At 52.3% G+C, this 17,392-nt stretch overlaps 1 protein-coding gene across 1 annotated transcript; it reads right to left on the bottom strand.

Annotated features, from left to right (window-relative positions):
* Positions 1–1,080: 1,080 nt before the first annotated feature.
* C25H16orf89 (chromosome 25 C16orf89 homolog) lies at positions 1,081–15,720 on the bottom strand. Its single transcript, XM_002697889.7, has 8 exons — positions 15,474–15,720; positions 11,723–11,872; positions 10,474–10,624; positions 8,631–8,748; positions 6,193–6,328; positions 4,789–4,893; positions 4,094–4,180; positions 1,081–1,433 (listed from the first exon to the last, which is right to left on the bottom strand). Exons 1-8 carry the CDS (start codon positions 15,679–15,681, stop codon positions 1,303–1,305), a joined length of 1,086 nt encoding a protein of 361 aa, XP_002697935.3. The 5' UTR covers positions 15,682–15,720; the 3' UTR covers positions 1,081–1,302.
* Between the last annotated feature and the right edge of the window lie 1,672 nt (positions 15,721–17,392).

Consider the following 17,392-nt stretch of genomic DNA (forward strand, 5'->3'; position numbering starts at 1 on the left):
TTGGGGGCAGGAGGAGAAGGGGATGACAGAGGATGAGATGGCTGGATGGCATCACTGACTCGATGGACGTGAGTCTGGGTGAACTCCGGGAGTTGGTGATGGGCAGGGAGGCCTGACGTGCTGCGATTCATGGGGTCGCAAAGAGTCGGAGACAGTTGAGCGACTGAACTGAACTGAATATTGAAGTCTACGGGAAAGTTGAGAAAATAGTATAAAGAACCTCTTTTGTCTGGAAAAATCCCATGGACGGAGGAGCCTGGTGGGCTGCAGCCCCTGGGGTCACTAAGAGTCCGGCACAACTGAGCGACTTCACTCTCACTTTTCACTTTCATACATTGGAGAAAGAAATGGCAACCCACTCCAGTGTTCTTGCCTGGAGAATCCCAGGGACGGGGGAGCCTGGTGGGCTGTCGTCTATGGGGTCTCACAGAGTTGGACACGACTGAAGCGACTTAGCAGCAGCAGCAGCATAAAGAACCTCTGTGTACTTTTTACTTGTCTTTACCAATTGTTAATGTTTGTGCTTCATTCATAATACACATTTTTGGAACCATTTCAGCCAAGCTGTGGACATCATGAAGCATCACCTAGACACTTTTATGTACCGCATCTTAACACTTTATGTAGCCTCTGTGAGGATTTTCTTACATAAGCACGGGTCAAGTAATATTAGGATGGTTCACACCGATAGAATTCTATTAACTAATCCACAGGTCACATAATGTCCTATATAGCTAGCCAAAGGCAGCGTCCTGGGTTAGGGTGGCCTTTTGGTGCCTCTGTAATGCACAAGCCACACAGGAGCCAGCACAAGTGTTCAGGTGCCAAAAACTCATCAGCAAACAAGTTGGTCTGCTGTCAACTTCCCGGAAATCCTCTGTTCTCAATCAACCAGGAGTTGCAGGTGGCAGGCAGTCTTTGGCAAGTTTCTGACTTTTACTTTTCTCCCCACTTAGGTGTTTGTCATTCCATTGCCAAGTTGTTATAAGTGTAATGCGCGTGTGTGCTAGTCACTTCAGTTGTGTCTGAATTGGAGCCCTAGAAGTCTGAAAGGCTGAGAACCAAGACCCAACACCCCACTCAGCTGCACTCTACGTTTATTCATCTGCTCCCACACCTGGGTCCATTCCGGCCCCACCTCCCTGGCCCAGATCCCCGGGGGTGAGGGGGACAGCGATGACCCTGGGTTCTTTGCTTCAGCTGCTTCCGCCTCAGGATGCGACCTGCACCCCAGGACTTAAGAATATGATGGACTAAAGGTCTGGGCTTCATCTTCCTGGTGGTGGCAGGCGTGGAACTGTGTCAGTGGCCGTTGGGCGGTGTCATTGTGGGTGGCCGCAGCTTTCCCTCTGCTGGGGGGTATTCCGCCAGGATGTAGAGGAAGCCACCCAGGGCTGCAACAGCCATGGCTGTGTTGTGGGAGGAGCAGCCGTCTGGGGAGACAGACAGAGGTCCTGTTGTGAGTCCTGGGAGGGGGGCGCAGCAGGCAGCCACTGCTCCACTGTGAGAACTTCTCAGATATTCTGCTGGCCAGCCTGGTGTCCCCAGATCCCCCTTGCAGGGCTGGGCACCCACCTGCCAATCTCCATAAATGTTGGCTGCTAAAGTCTCCCCTCTGGGAAGAAATGTCTTCAGCCAGTTGGAACCTCATCTGGGAGGTTATGTCTTATCTGAAACACTTCCTTACATGGGCAGGGGTGACTGTATGTTGTGATTCACGCTCCAGAGCCCCTTCCTGGAGGCCACATCCTGGTCCAGTTCTTTCCACCTTCCCCTATGCTCAGGACCTGCATGAGACCTTCTAGAACAACACCCTATGGCTCCATTTCACAGATGCGGAAACAGAGCGTCTGGGAGCAGAGCTGAAATCTCAACCCTGGAGACTATAGCTCATTTCTTCTACTTGACAGCCTCCCTCAGTCCTGCCTGGGGCCTACCCATTCCCATGTTTGTCCAAACAGCAACCTGGGCCAGGAGCTCCTTTGACATTATTTATAATGGCCTCTTATTATGAGTCCTCTGAGCTCAAAATGAGCTGTCCACCTTTAGTCTCTGAGCAGGTTGAAGGCAGCCATGACTTTACTTTCCTCTGGAGAAGGGAAGGCCCCTCTGAGGGAGAGAGGATGCAGACTTCAGGGAGCCTAATTACTAAGCCTGGCAATCCATGCTTACTGGCGACCTTCATAGGACAAATGTCGTGGGAAGCACGTTGCATGATGATCTGAAATTGACCTCCCAAGTCCCCTATGAATGAGGCACTGCTTGGTTCCCATTTTACAGATGAGGAAACTGAGGCTCAGAGAGATTGAGCAACTCCTACAGCAAAGAAAGGCAGAAGCTGATTTGAACCCAGACAGTCTGACTTCAAATCTGGTGCCCTTAGTCAACAGGTGTGCATGTCATAAATGAAAGAAGGAACACGCCTCTCCCAGCTTCCCGGGCTGCTGGTCAACCTTCAGGGGCCCCAGGAAGGACCTCAGGCTGTAGGATTTCTGCAGCTCCCTCTCCAGCCCTCAGGGCGGTCCTAGTGTCTAGCTGTCAGTCTCGAGGGAGCAACCAGCTCTCCAGAAGTGCACAGTGGGTCTTCTACCGCTGGCTACAGGCAGCCCCAGCCCCTGGGTCAGGCAGACCTTGCCAAGGCAGGGGGCCCTGGAGGTCTCCTGAGAACTCTTCCCCCTCCCCCTTCTCCCTGCCCAGCCTTTGGTGGCAGCTACAAAACAAACCCGTCGTCACTCTCCTCTCTTGTGACTTGCAGGTAGATGATGAAGCCGTGGTGGGGTTCCTGGTGAGACGTTTAGTTGTTGGAATCATTCCCAGTGTGTGCTGGACATCTCTGTGCTGGCCAGCTCACCTCCCTTCCTGTTCTTGCCTTGTAATTATTTTAATTTTTATTAATAATTATAAAAGAAATCTTTTTTTGTGCTAAGTGGCTTCAGTCGTGTCCGACTCTTGCGAGCCTATGGGCTGTAGTCCACAAGGCTCCTCTGTCCATGGGATTCTCCAGGCAAGCACACTAGAGTGGCTTGTCATGCCCTCATTCAGGGATCTTCCCGACCCAGGGATCGAACCTGCATCTCTTCTGTCTCCTGAATTGGCAGGCAGGTTCTTTACCACTAGCACCACCTGGAATGCATTAATAGTCGTAGCGTGTTCTCTCTTTCTCTACATTGATGGACTGACTACATAGCGAACTCATCTCAACTAGGACACATTTGGCAGGGAAGGGGGCAGTGTTCATAATGGCTCCAGGGAAATTCTCTGGAGGTCCAGTGGTTAGGACTCTAGGCTTTCAATGATAGGAACCCTGGTTAGATCCCTGGTCAGGAAACTAAGATCCCATAAGCCATGTGGCACAGCCAAAAAATAAATAAAAGGGCTCCAGGATGGCAGGTGTAAACTGGGAACACCAGGACATGTGGCCACCAGGACTGTGCTTGTCACCTGTCCACTGGGTCAAAGATCCCCCTTACGCCCTTCTTTGCTCCAAATCCCAGTGCACCAACCCCTCCAAACTATTCAATACGTTTACCAGACTGCCTTGCCCACCACAGGCAGGCACAGGTGGGATGAGGGGAGAAGCCAGGTGTCTCTCCCCCTGCCCCCCGCCCCATCTCCTCTGCATCCAGCCTCCACAGGCTTTGCTCCTCCCACGGTCCCTCCAGCTCTGCATCCAGGGAGGACGGGGGCGTCCTGCAGTGGCTAACCTCTGTGTTCTCTTACTTTTTCTGTTTTCAGCTCTTGCAGCACCTCTGAGATGAGTTTCCCATATTCAATTCCCTCTGCTGAAGTTCCCAATTTAGGTTCTGTTTTCCTGATTAGACTTTGACCAAGAGGGGTTACCTCTGTGATGTTCAGTGTAAAATACACTTAAACATCTCTTTTACATTCCCATCACGGGAGACAGCATCTCTGGACTCCCCACTTTCAAAGAGGAGGGCATCATTGATTCCTACCCTTCCCTTCAGCTCCTAAACACAAAGACCCTCCAGTCCGGCCCCTCGGTGGTGCTGGGGGCCTGTTTTCCTGGAGCGTGAGCTGTGTGTATCCTTCCTAGGGCCTCTTGACAAGAAGGTCCCTTGGGTGTTTTCATTACCTGCAAACTGTTTCTCTCGCCTCTTCACTCTTCTCAAAAAATGCTGTTGGTACTGAATGGCTTTAGGTAATTCTTCATCTTCAGCAGCTGGGAGAAGAGTAGAAGGTGAACTTCTCAAGATGGATTTTTTTTTGTATTTCTGTTTTTCTTTTTTTCAACTGGGGTATAATTGCTTTCCAATGTTATGTTAGTTTCTGGTGTACAACGAGTCAATGGATTTTTAAACGTTACTGGCTAGGACTTTCCTGGTGGTCCAGTGGCTAAGACTCCGAGCTCCCAATGCAGGGGGCCTGGGTTCCATCCCTGGTCAGGGAACTAGGTCCCATCTGCCACAACTTAAAAAAAAGATCCTGGGTACTGCAACTTAAGATCCCATGTGTGGCAAATAAGACCAGGTGCAGCTAAATAAATAAACACTGAAATAACTACTGGCTAAGCCCCCTCCTCTTCACAACACCTCAAGCAACACAGGTCTCCTGAATCTGGAGGCACTACCGGAAGTTTCCGCAAGCACCGATCTGCTGCCACATCCCCAACACCTGTGTGTATCTGTGTGCACGTGTGTGTGTGGACACGCATGGTGCACGTCTCTCTCCACATCCCTAACACCACTGCATCCTTTCCCCACCTGGCCTAGAAGCCCAGCACCCCCCCGCCCCACCCCTGCTCCCAGACAGGGAGGAAGTGCAGCTCACCTGGCTCCCCAAAGCATCCTTCCTGCGGCTTCTGCCAGCTGAGAATGGCCTGCAGCCACCGGAGCTTGTAGAAGTCGGAGAAGCCACTCATCCCACAGAACACGACTGGAAGCAAAGACAGGGGACCCTCTGCAGGCCTGCCCCCCAGGCCCACCTATTCCCCCTCCCCAAGGCCACCATGGTGCCATCTGCTAGAGAGAAGCAGCACCAGGAGGTGGGCAGTCAACACCGTGGCTGGGACTTCCCTGGTGGTGCAGTGGATTGGAGTCCGCCTGCCAATGCAGGGGACACCAGTTCGATCCCTGGTCCAGGAAGATTCCACGTGCCTCAGAGTAACCAAGCCCATGTGCCACAACTGCTGAGCCTGAGCTTGAGGGCCTGCAAGCTGCAACTACTGAAGCTCATCCCTAGAGCGTGTGCTCTGCAACAAGAGAAGCCACTGCAATAAGAAGCCTGCAAACTGCAGTGAAGAGTATTCCTGCTGCTGCTGCTGCTGCTAAGTCGCTTCAGTCGTGTCCGACTCTGTGCGACCCCATAGACGGCAGCCCACCAGGCTCTGCCATCCCTGGGATTCTCCAGGCAAGAACACTGGAGTGGGTTGCCATTTCCTTCTCCATTGTGTGAAAGTGAAAAGTGAAAGTGAAGTCGCTCAGTCGTGTCCGACTCATAGCGACCCCATGGACTGTAGCCCACCAGGCTCCTCCATCCATGGGATTTTCTAGGCAAGAGTACTGGAGTGGCTTGCCATTGCCTTCTCCGGAAGAGTATCCCTAGCTGACTGCAATTAGAGAAAGCCCTTGCCAAAAAAAAAAAAAAAATCAATGAAGACCCAGTGCAGCCATAAAACAAAAACAAACAAACCCCACAGTGGCTGGAAGGAGGCAGCCCTGAGGGCCTGCCTTAGTGAGCAGGGGCCCCTAGACCCAAGTCCTGCTTCCACTTAGGGCCTCGGTCAGGGCTGCTCAAGAGTCAGGGTCAGTACGGGGGCCTGGACACCCAAGCAAAGGAGCAGCCACCAGGTATTCCTCTTTCAGTCTCCTCTCTCAGGCTTTAAGGGTCTGTTTGCCAGTCACCTAGTTGGTCAGTCTGTCCAGAGCTCCACCACTGGGTCAGCTTTTGGGGGCAGGAAGCAGTCAAAACAGTGGCAGAAAAAATACAGAATGTGCACTTAAATTTGAGTTTCAAAAAAATGATGAATTAAAAAAAAAGTTAAGGATAGCCCATGCAATGTTGGGGATATACTAAGAATACATTCATTGTTTATCTGAAGTTCAGATTTACCCGCGTATCCTGTATTTTCATTTGCTAAGCCTGGCAGCCCTACTCTGTGTTGTGTGTGTGTGTGTTTGCCTGAAATCAGGGACACCCTGCAGCTCTGTTCCTAGAGTAGAATGTGGGGCCCACTGTTTTCCATGAAGATATCCCGGGTCGGGTAGGCATATCCGATGGCATCGGCTCTCCGGTTCAGGTCCATCATGTTGGCGCAGAAGACGTTCATGTAGCGCTGGCTCTGGCGGAACAGCCCTTTGGTGCACCCCCTCTGGGGAAACAAACAGAGAGACAAGTCAGAGAGTGGGCGGCAGATGCACTCTCTGTTACAGGGAAACACCTGCTATTCTGAAATGGTTTTGCAAGTGGCTGCCTTGACAGCTGGAGAAGGCAATGGCACCCCACTCCAGTACTCTTGCCTGGAAAATCCTCATGGATGGAGGAGCCTGGTGGGCTGCAGTCCATGGGGTCACTAAGAGTTGGATATGACTGAGTGACTTTACTTTCACTTTTCACTTTCATGCATTGGAGAAGGAAATGGAAACCCACTCCAGTGTTCTTGCCTGGAGAATCCCAGAGATGAGGGAGCCTGGTGAGCTGCCGTCTATGGGGTTGCACAGAGTCGGACACGACTGAAGCGACTTAGCAGCAGCCGCAGCAGCCTTTGACAGTAGATCTTTCTCCTTTTTCCCCAAATTTCTTCCCCCTCTGTGCTCCCAGCCATGGGAGGCTTAGTCACTGGGGGACGGAGAGAGCTGGGTTCAAGTCCTGGCTCAGCCACTTAGGAACTGTGCGACCTCTACCACCTAAGTTAACCTATCATGAGCCTCAAGGGTCTTCATGGGGAGAAGAAAGTGATGCCTCTGGGTGCTGCACCAGAGGGGCGCCGGCGTGGGTGGGAGTGCCGGACACCAGGGGGCTCTCTAAAGCTGTTAGCCGCTGTCACTGCAAGCTGATTCCAGCCTAACCACGCTGTAGCAGGCAGCTACAGTGCTTCACAAAGGAAAAAACTACCATATGGCCCAGCAATCCCGCTACTTGGTCATACACCCTGAGAAACCCACAATCCAAAAAACGCACATGTGCCCCAGCATTCACTGTAGCACTATTTACAATAGCCAGGATATGGAAGCAACCTAGGCGTCCATTGACAGATGAATGGGTGAAGAAGGTGTGGTAAAAATATACAATGGAATATTACTCAGCCATAAAAAGGGAATGAACGTGAGTCAGTTGTAGTGAGGTGGATGAACCTAGAGCCTGTTATACAGAGTGAAGTAAGTCAGAGAAAAACAAATATCATATATTAATGTATACATATGGAATCTAGAAAAATAATACTGATCAACCTGTTCGCAGGGCAGGAATAGAGATGCAGACATAGAGAACGGACTTGTGTACTCAGCTGGGGAAGGAGAGGGTGGGACAAACTGAGAAAGGAGCATTTACATATATATGCTATCGTGCGTAAAATAAATAGCTAGTAGGAAGCTGATATATGCCACAGGGAGCCCAGTCTGGTACTTTGTGATGACCAAGAGGGGTGGGATGGGGGAGGGGAGGAAGGCTCAAGAGGGAGGGGACATATATATATATATATTTATGTTATTGTACAGCAGAAACCAACACAACATTGTAAAGCAATTATCCTCCAATTAAAAAAAAAAAGAGCCTGGACTGCAGATTGGTCTCACCACATGGAGAAAAGGACAGGTGATGAGAACAGGCTTTAAAAACTGCTATAGCAATATGTCCGACTAATTTTCTATCTGCTGAATCTAATAATCACAACAATTTTCCTTGTAATTTGGCTTTTATTGTATTTACAAAAACACTGGGCTGTGACAATTTGCAAATAAATAATAATTAAAAAATCTATTAAAATCAACAAGTCCTTTCTTGATTAAGAATTTCTGGTCATTGAGTAACATTTTTGAATAGAGATAGCAAGCTCTGCTTTGTATATAAATAAATATATGTTTAAAATGAGTATTTAGCAAGAGTTTCCTGGCAGTCTAGTGGTTAGGATTCTGTGATTTCACTGCTGTGACCTTGGCTCAGTCCCTGGTCAGGGAACTGAGACCCTGCAAGTCATGTGATGAGGCCAAAATAAAATACAATGAGTATTTAGCAAAAATCTGAGTGCTTGGGGTTGAAAGAGTGTTAGGCACAGGGAGGTGATGGTGGGTCTCTTTTGGTCTTGGCCTGGTTTTCTGGAAGCAGCTAGTGACTGACTTTGTTCTAAGACCTTTTCCATCTGTTGTTTACTGAGTTACTTCTGCGGCTCCTCTCCCAGCCCTTCTCTGGTTCGTTGATGCCCTGTGATCCAGTTCAGCAAGCAAAGCTCTTTGTCCAACAGAACCTCAACACTACCACCCCCAACCTCGCCACCAGTTTGGTTGGATTTCACGGCCGATGAGTGGCATGCAATTTCCCACTCCTGAGGTCTGAAGCACAGGTTTAAAACCCACTTATTTTCTTGGCGTGAATGTGCAAAACCACACTGTCGAGAGCGCCTTCTGGTCATTTTCTCCCCTTCTCCAGCTATGGCTGGGCCTATGCCGGGCACTTACCATTCTGGCTGAGAGGAAGAAGAGTAGCTGGTGGGACAGGCAGTAGCCAGAGCAGCCGGGCCTGGTCATGAGACTCCTGCAGAAATTGGAGAGCCGGCAGGGCTGGCTGCTGTTTGTCCTGCGGGAGAAGTGGTTCCAGGCTGTTAAGAGCGTCCTGAATCAAGCCTGGGGGTCTGGAGCCTTCCCAGGTCCTGATTTCCCCTCTAGTTACTACAGCCCCCAGCAGGGTCCAGGCTCGCAGCTGAGCCAGATAAAAACACGTGTCCTTTTCTGGACCAGCTGAATCAGTCTCTCTGGCACAGGGAGGTGACGCTGGAGCTGTTCTGGGTTGAGGGGAGCCACCAGGGGCTGTGACATCCCATTTCTCCGTGGGACTCCCCAGTACCATCTTTCCCAGAATTGCCCTAAACAGCAGATCTCTGGGCCCGTCCTGTCCCCCACATCCCCTGTGCCAGGCCTGCGCCATAGAAGGGAAGGGGCAGGTCCCTCATTGTAGCAGAGCCACTCTGCAAGCCCAACCGTGTCCTGGCCCAAACACCTTTCTGAAGGATGCTGAGACAGCAGGGGCCCAGGCACCTGCTGCCTCTTCTGCTCATGGGTTCCATGGGTCCCTGCACCTAGGGCTAGCCCTGGAGGGTTTCCTCCAAGCCTTCTGCACAGCAGGACAAAATGGTGAGCTCAACAAGGCTGGGTCCTTCTTTCTGGAACTTACAGCCCTGTCCTGCTTTTTGGAACCTGTTCTCTTAGCCGGATGCAGTTCACATTTGTTCTGCAGAACCATAAAACAAGTGTGAACTGCACCTGGCTAGGAGAACTGGTCTGCCGTGGGAGGTCAGCTTCCTGCTATGGGGTCAGGGAAGATTCTGGAAGCAGGATGCTGGAGCTGGCCTAACGTGTGAGCAGTTACTTAAGCACAGGGGCTGGGGTGAGGCAGTGAGGAGGGGAAGAGATCCCACAGAGGCGACTTCTGGGCATGGGCAAAGGCCTGCAGTGGGAGGGAACAGGTGCATCTGAGGGTCTGAAAAGAGGCCCCAGGGGCTTGACCAGAGGACCCTGGGGACCTGAGAGGGCAGAGGAAGTGCTAGTTGCTCAGTCGTGTCCAATTCTCTGCGACCCCCATGGACTGTAGCCCACCAGGCTCCTCTGTCTGTGGGATTCTCCAGGCAAGAATACTGGAGTGGGTTGCCATTTCCTCCTCCAGGGGATCTTCCCAGCCTAGGGAGTGAACCTGGGTCTCCTGCATTGCAGGCAGATTCTTTACCATCTGAGCCACCAGGGGAGGGCAGAGGAGTTGAGGCTTTACCTGAGACCAAGGAAGCTTCACACTGGGGTGGGGTGATCAGATGTGCTTTTTGGAAAGATCCCTCTGGTATGGGGAGACTAGTCAGTTGGGAGGTGCAGGGCATGGAGATGGGTGTCTGGAAGCCTTGGGTGGAGGTGGGGGCTGACTCAGAGATGAGGGTGCGACAAGGAACAGCTCTCAGGGGAGCTGGCACCTAGTTTTGCCCAAAACCCCTGGGGTTTTGGGGGCTTCCCAGGTGGCACTAATGGTAAAGAACCCGCCTGTTAATGCAGAAAACATGAGATGCAAGTTTGATCCCCGGGTCAGGAAAATCCCCTGGAGCAGGGCATGGCAATCCACTCCAGTGTTCTTGCCTGGAGAATCCCATGGACAGAGGAGCCTGGTGGGCTATGGTCCATAGGGTCACAAAGAGTTGGACATGACTGAAGTGACTTGGCACAGCACAGCACTGGGACTTTGGGAAGCAAGTGGGACCAGAGGACTGGCGGAAGGCAGGCACTTTGGGGTCCTCAGGAAGTGAGGCAGGTCCAGGGGACCCACCCGGTTCCCAGCAGCTGCACCAGGCACAAGTCACTGAGCTCCTCTGAGAAGGAGTCCTCCTGCTCAAAAGTGGGGTAGACCATGGAGGACTCGGTGCGGGTCCAGGCATGTGGAAGCTTCCAAAACCCAGGTTCGATGGTCAGCTGGAACTCTGTAGAGAGGCGGGAGTGGGGGAAGACACAGGAGCAGTGAGCCATTCCATGATTAACCACCCCCCAGGCTCCTGTGGTTCTGAGCCCAGGAACTGGCTGTCCCTCCCCTGGCAGCCCTGACTGCACTTGGGTGCCTTCAGGGCTCTGAGCATTACCTGAGGGTTGAGCACTGCATTTGAAATATTCCCAAATCTTTTTATCTGAATTTTTTTTTAATCACTAGGAACCATGTGGGGACAGGCTCTGAGTAAATCTACTGCACCCCATGGAAGCTTGAGATATCTAGGTAGGGTTAGTTGCCTCATTTGGTTCTATTAGAACATGGAGCTCTTACAGAACCAACCTCAGGATGAGCCAGACTGGGATGGTCTTAGGGACCAGGCCTGGGAGAGGGTGTATGCTCAGTTGCTAAGTTGTGTCCGACTCTTTGAGACCCTATGGACTGTAGCCCGCCAGGCTCCTCATCCATGGGATCTCTCGGGCAAGAATACTGGGATGTGTTGCCATTTCCTCCTCCGGGGGAGAGGGTGGAGCACCCCACATACAGAGAAGCAGGCCGATGCTTGGGAGTGCCAGTTATCTCCCCACCTACCCTCCTGGACCTGGGAGAGGGAGCCTGGGAGGCAGGGCTGGACCACACAAGGAGCTGGCTTATACCCCCCACCGCCCCCGCCCAGGAACAACTCAGGCCAGGGCTTATAGGGAGGGGGCCCTTGGTAGGATGACTCCAGGCTGACAAGGAGACAGAGGCTCTGCATTCTAGGCCGAGAAGAAAGATACTGGCAAGATGTTAATGTTTGCCGTGCAAAGGGTCAGATTACCTCTTAGATCTCAACCCTCCCTCTCCTCTGTTCTGGGATGATCCTTTGCCCCCAAGCCTGGACATGAGCTGAAAAAATGAGGGAGAGTCGCTCCCTACCTTCCACCTGCCCTCTCAAGCCGAAGTCAAGGATGACAGAACACCCCCCAGGGCAGATGGTTACAGGTCCTCCCAGAGCCTCCCTGACACTGACTGAAGCTGCACCAGGCGTCTTCGGTGGATGCCCCCAGGAGCTGTGTGTGCTCCTGAAGAAATGGGACCCCCCCCACGCTCTTACGTCTCAGGTACTCGGGGTCACTCAGGTTGAGGTAGAAGATGGAATCGTGGAGGAGAGGAGCCAACTTCTCCACCAGCTTGCCCACACGCAGGCTGAGCGGCTGCAGCTGGGAGTCCAGAGCCCACTTCTCCTGAACGCCTCTGAGCTGCACTGCAAGGGGGAAGCAGAGTTCATTTGTCCCAACATTGGACAAACCACATGGACAGGAAAATAAACTCCCCGTTATAATACATGCTGAGCCTCTCGGCTTCTTCCAGCTCTTGAGGGGACAATATTTGCTGAGTTTATTGGAAATTAGGCCTCTGTGGAGCTCAGCTGGGTACTGGCGGGGCGGGGAGTGGTGGTCAGAGTGAGGGAAGGTGGTGGCTAAGAGCTTGATTTCTGGAGAGGGGGGCCAGGGTTCAGATCCTGTCTCTAATGCTTTCTCATTGGGTGACCTGAGGAAGTCATTTAATTTCTCTCTGCTTCACTTTCTCCATCTGTAAAATGGGAGTAATGATATTCCTTACTTCTTGGAGATGGGGTTATAAAGATTAAATGAGCTAATGCATGGCATTAGTGCTAAAGAACCTGCCTGCCACTGCAGGACACGTTAAGAGATGCAGGTTCAATCCCTGAGTTGGGAAGATCTCCTGTAGAAGGGAATGGCAACACACTCTGGCACTCTTGCCTGGAAAATCCCATGGACAGAGGAGCTTGGTGGGCTGAGGTCCATGGGGTTAGACAAAGGGTTGGACATGACTGAAGTAACTTAGCACTAATGTGTATAGAGGACTTAGCATTGTCCAGAGTGCAAAAAAAAGCACTTAATAACGTTTAGCTATTACTATTTGTTAGAGACTTAGGCTTTGTGGTCCAGGAGGGGAAAAATGAGGGAGAGACTCAGATTGCAGAGTGGAGAGGCGCTGTGTACAGTTGAGCAGGTTGTACACTGCACAAGTGCAACACACATTCCTATCATGGGTTTGTATATGTTTTAAGACAATTTTCCAGCAGATGTCAGTCAAGTGACTCGAGAAAGGTGGTACCCTTTTCTAATTCTCACAGAGGTGCCCTGTGGACTAGCAGTAGCCCAGAAGGGGTGGGAGAGGATGGGGTGGCTGGAAGAGAAGGTCATGGGGTAGCCAGAAAGAGAGGAGATGTGAGGGGGAGCTTCAGGGCAGAGCTGAGCAGTGAGATGAGGTAGGGCAGCTGCCGTCAGGTTGGGCACTGCGTGGGGCAGAGTGGACAAGGTTTAAGGAGGGTGCTGAGCAAGTCTGGTGGGATAATGGGCTCTGTAACACCCCTCCCCCAATTCTGCTCCCTCTCTGAACTTGAACCAGGCAGTCTAGTTCTGAAGCCTTGTTCTAGATCGTTTGGCTGAACCTGTAGATGGAGAGTCCCAGGAGGGTTGCTGATCATCAGAGAGACCAGGTGAGCCCAACCTGACCTCATGGTGATCCTAGGTCCTTCGGCTTGTTCCTGTTTCTCCCTGCGTGTGTGGCAGCTGATGCCGCATTCTGGAACCCCCTTGAGGCAGCTGGAAGCAGCTGGAGGGACCCTTTGCTCTCCTAGGTGAGTGTCTGCCTGTCCAGCCCCAAGCAGAAAGGACCCAGGAGATCGATGGGCAATCTCTTATCACCGGACCCCTCCCAGAATGTGAACCCCCGCCTCTCTCCCAGGAAGGTTGAGAATGCAGGCAGGATCCTTAGAAGGTGGGCTGTGGTAGCCAGCTCATTTTCCCATCCTTTCGGCCCCCTCTTCCTTGGAATGGGGCCAGTCAGTGAAACCAACATGAAACTGGGGGAATGGCGACATGCGACTTCCAAGTGTGTGCTCAGTCACTCAGTCATCTTCGACTCTTCGCCAGTTTCCTCTGTCATGGGAATCTTCAGGCAAGAATACTGGAGTGGGTTGCCATGCCCTCCTCCAGGGGATCTTCCTGACCCAGGGATCAAACCTGCATCTCTGGCGTCTCCTGCATTGGCAGGTGGATTCTTTACCACTGAGCCACCTGGGAAGCCCCTGTGACTTCCAGCATTAGGTTGTAAGAGACACTGAGGCTTCCGCCCAGCTCTCTCTTGGGTCACTTGCTCTGGGTGAAGCAGCTGTTGAGCTATGAGGATGCTCAAGCAGTCCCTGGAGGAGCCCACGTGGTGGGGAACAGGGGCCTCTGGCCGCCAGCCAGCACCAACCCACCAGGCCTGTGTGTGAATGGGGCAGCTCTGCCAGCACTTGGGAAGCCTTCAGATGATCACAGTGCTGGCCACCGTCTGGATGGGAACCTCACACGAGACCCCGAGCCAGAACCTCACAGCCAAGCTGCTCCTGGATTCCTGACGAACAAAAGCCAGGAGATAATTGTTGTTTCAAGCAGCTAAATCCTGGGGCAGTTTGTGCAGCAATAGGGCTTCCCAGGTGGTGCTAGTGGTAAAGAATCCACCTGCCAATGCAGGAGATGCAGGTTTGATCCCTGGGTTGGGAACATCCCCTGTAGTAGGAAATGGCAACCCATTTCAGTATTCCTGCCTGGAGAATCCCATGGACAGAGGAGCCTGGTGGGCTACAGTCCATAGGGTTGCAAAGAATTGGACACTGCAGGAGACACCAGAGATTCAGGTTTGATCCCTTGGTGGGGAAGATCCCCTGGAGAAGGAAATGGCAACCCACTCCAGTACTTTTACTTGGGAAACTCCATGGAGAGAGGAGACTGGTGGGCTGCAGTTCATAGGGTCACAAAGAGTCCGACAGGACTTAGTGACTAAACAACAACAGAGGAGTTATAAGACGGGACCAGGGTTACATGAAGGAGACCCACCCTGATCCTGGCCTGGAGGGGAGGGGACCAGGGTCTCGAGGGTCTCCAGGACGCAGCCTGGGGATGGGGGTCAGCGGCGTGGGGAGGCCGCAAGGACACAGCGCAGAAGGTCCCAGAGCCCCACCTCCTGCTGGGATCTAGCGTCTCGGTGTGTGGAAAGTTGCTGTGGCAACACAGATGGGGTGACACAGGAGTGGGGCCAGCCAGAGCCTGGGATTTGTCGCTGGGGCCAGGGAGGGGCTCCCTGAAACCCTTGGTGACTGTCGGGGGTGGCTACCTGTTTGCCTTGGCCTGTCTCCAGCCCACTCCTCGGGGATCTTATATCCCTCAAAGCTGAACAAACACTTGGCTCGTTTCTCGGAGCCTTCAGGCAGCTCTGGCTGGATGTAGAGGGAGCCAGGGCGGGCACACTCCCTCTGCTAGCCTTGGTCCTGGCATGTCTGGAGGGGGTGTGCTTAATAGCCCAGTTGTGACCCCAAATACTGTAGCCTGCCAGAGTCCCATGTCTACGGTATTTTCCAGGCAAGAATACTGGAGTGGGTTGCCACTTCCTACCCTAGGGGATCTTCCCAACCTGGGGATTAAACCTGCATCTCCTGTGTCCCATGCATTGGCAGGTGGATTCTTTACCTGCTGAGCCATCGGGAAGCCCTGGCATGTCAGGAGGGAGGGATTGTCAAATGAATCATTTCCTCCCTGGAAAATAATAATTTCCAAATCTTTTCTTGAGAGGCCTCTGAATCCTTCCTGCTTCTGAAAAAAAAATTAATTGATCACAGAGGGTCTCTAGACACCCTAAAAGGGGCCAGCCACCCTCTGCCCCTCTTTCCTTATAGTCAGAGCATTGTATTCGGGGACCAGAAGGTGGGCTGGTCCCGGGATGCAGAGCAGGCAGGTGACAGGCTGAGAACTGCTTTCTCGATGGCCAGTCCAGGGCAACCACAGTGCACCCACCTTCCAGCATCCGGAACCCCACCACGCCATCCAGGTTGATTTCAGGCAGCCTCTTCTTCAGGAAGGACGTGGCTCTGTCCAGCGCGGAGAGGATGAAGCCCGTGATGGTGGCCTTACCCTCCGGGGTGTCTGGCGGTGGCAGCCAGGAGGGCTGCAGTGGTGGGGCCGCCAGCAGCAAGAGCAGGAGCCGGAGCCCTGGGCTGGACATGGCTGGTCTTCTGAGAGAGGCTGCTGTAGCGCTTCAGCCCCGGGCCGGCCCGCCCCACGAGCCAGCCTCCCGCCTCCTCCCCCTCCACCCGCGGAGAAGTAGAGGAGTGGCCAGGCGGGGCTGATCCTGTAGCCTGGAATGGCCTGGGCAGAGGGTTCGGAAAAGGGCAGCTGCCAGGGACTGATTGTGGGGATGGGGGTGGGGTGAGGTATGGTGGGGGAGGCAAGGGTCAGAGCCCCACAGTCAGGCCAGCCCTGCACATGGAGCCAGCTGGCTGCAGGCTTGGGAGAGGAACCATCCTTTCCTCTCACCCCTGACTCTCCAGGCCCACAGGCTACATCTCTGATTAAGCAACTGCAAAGTTGGTTTGGCTTTATTTTGCTTTGTTTGAAATAAGTTTGAAATGAAAAGAGGTTTGCTCTTTGGTAGGAAAGCCAATTCTTTGCAACCCCATGAACTGTAGCCCGCCAGGCTACATGGGATTTTTCAGGGAAGAATACTGGGGTGTGTTACTGTTTTCTTCTGCAGGGAATCTTCCCCACCCAGGGATGGAACCCGGGTCTCTTATATCTTCTGCTTTGGCAGCCAGATTCTTTAACACTAGTGCCAGCTGGGAATCCCTGACAAACCTAGACAGTGTATTAAAAAGCAGAGACGTCACTTTGCTGACAAACTGACGGGTTCATATAGTCAAAACTATGGTTTTCCTGGTAGTCATGTATGGATGTGAGAGTTGGACCATAAAGAAAGCTTAGTGCCGAAGAATTGATGCTTTCCAATTATAGTGTTGAAGAAGACTCTTGAGAGTTCTTTGGACTGCAAGGAGATCAAACCAGTCAATCCTAAAGGAAATCAACCCTGAATATTTATGAGAAGCACTGATGCAGAAGCTGAAGCTCCAATACTTTGGCCACCTGAAGAGCCGACTCACTGGAAAAGACCCTGATGCTGGGAAAGACTGAAGGCAGGAGGAGAAGAGGGTGACAGAGGATGAGGTGGTTAGATGGCATCATCGACTCAAAGGACATGAGTTTGCACAAACTCTGGGAGATAATGAAGGACAGGGAGGCCTGAAGTGCTGCAGTCCATGGGGTTGCAAAGAGTCAGACATGACAGAGCCACTGCGCACGCGCACATCACATATTTATTGACTTCTTTGGCTGTTCCAGGTCTTAGTTGTGGCACATGGGATCTTTAGTTGCTGCATGTGAACTCTCAGCTGCAGCACGGGGGGCTCTAGTTCTCTGACCAGGTATTGAACTTGGGCCCCCTGCATTGGGAACACAGAGTCTTAGCCACTGGACCATCAGGGAGGTCCCTGTATCTGTGCTTCATGCAAAAAAAGCTTAAAAAAAAAAGTATAAAGTCTTTTTTATTTCTCAAGAACCAGTATTTGCTCCCTTGGGTGTGCCACTGAGCACAACTATTCCAGGAGAAGCTTGTCACCATCATCCCCTCTGTTAATCCTTGCAACAAACTCCTGATGTGGGTACTATACTTGTCCTCTTTTATACTGTAAAGTCTGAGGCTCTGGGGGGTAAATGACTTATTACAACCCACTGTCTCACAGCTAGGGTGGTACAGGGATTCACGCCGCAGTCCACGTAACCACTGGGAAATCCCGCCAGGGTCCAGCCTTGTATCTGGAAGGGAAACAATACCCTCTTGACCTACGGAAGGATTGAATTCCACGTGTGATGTCGGCCAAGTG

Source organism: Bos taurus, chromosome 25, assembly GCF_002263795.3.
Source record: "Bos taurus isolate L1 Dominette 01449 registration number 42190680 breed Hereford chromosome 25, ARS-UCD2.0, whole genome shotgun sequence".
Taxonomy (NCBI): Eukaryota; Metazoa; Chordata; class Mammalia; order Artiodactyla; family Bovidae; genus Bos; species Bos taurus.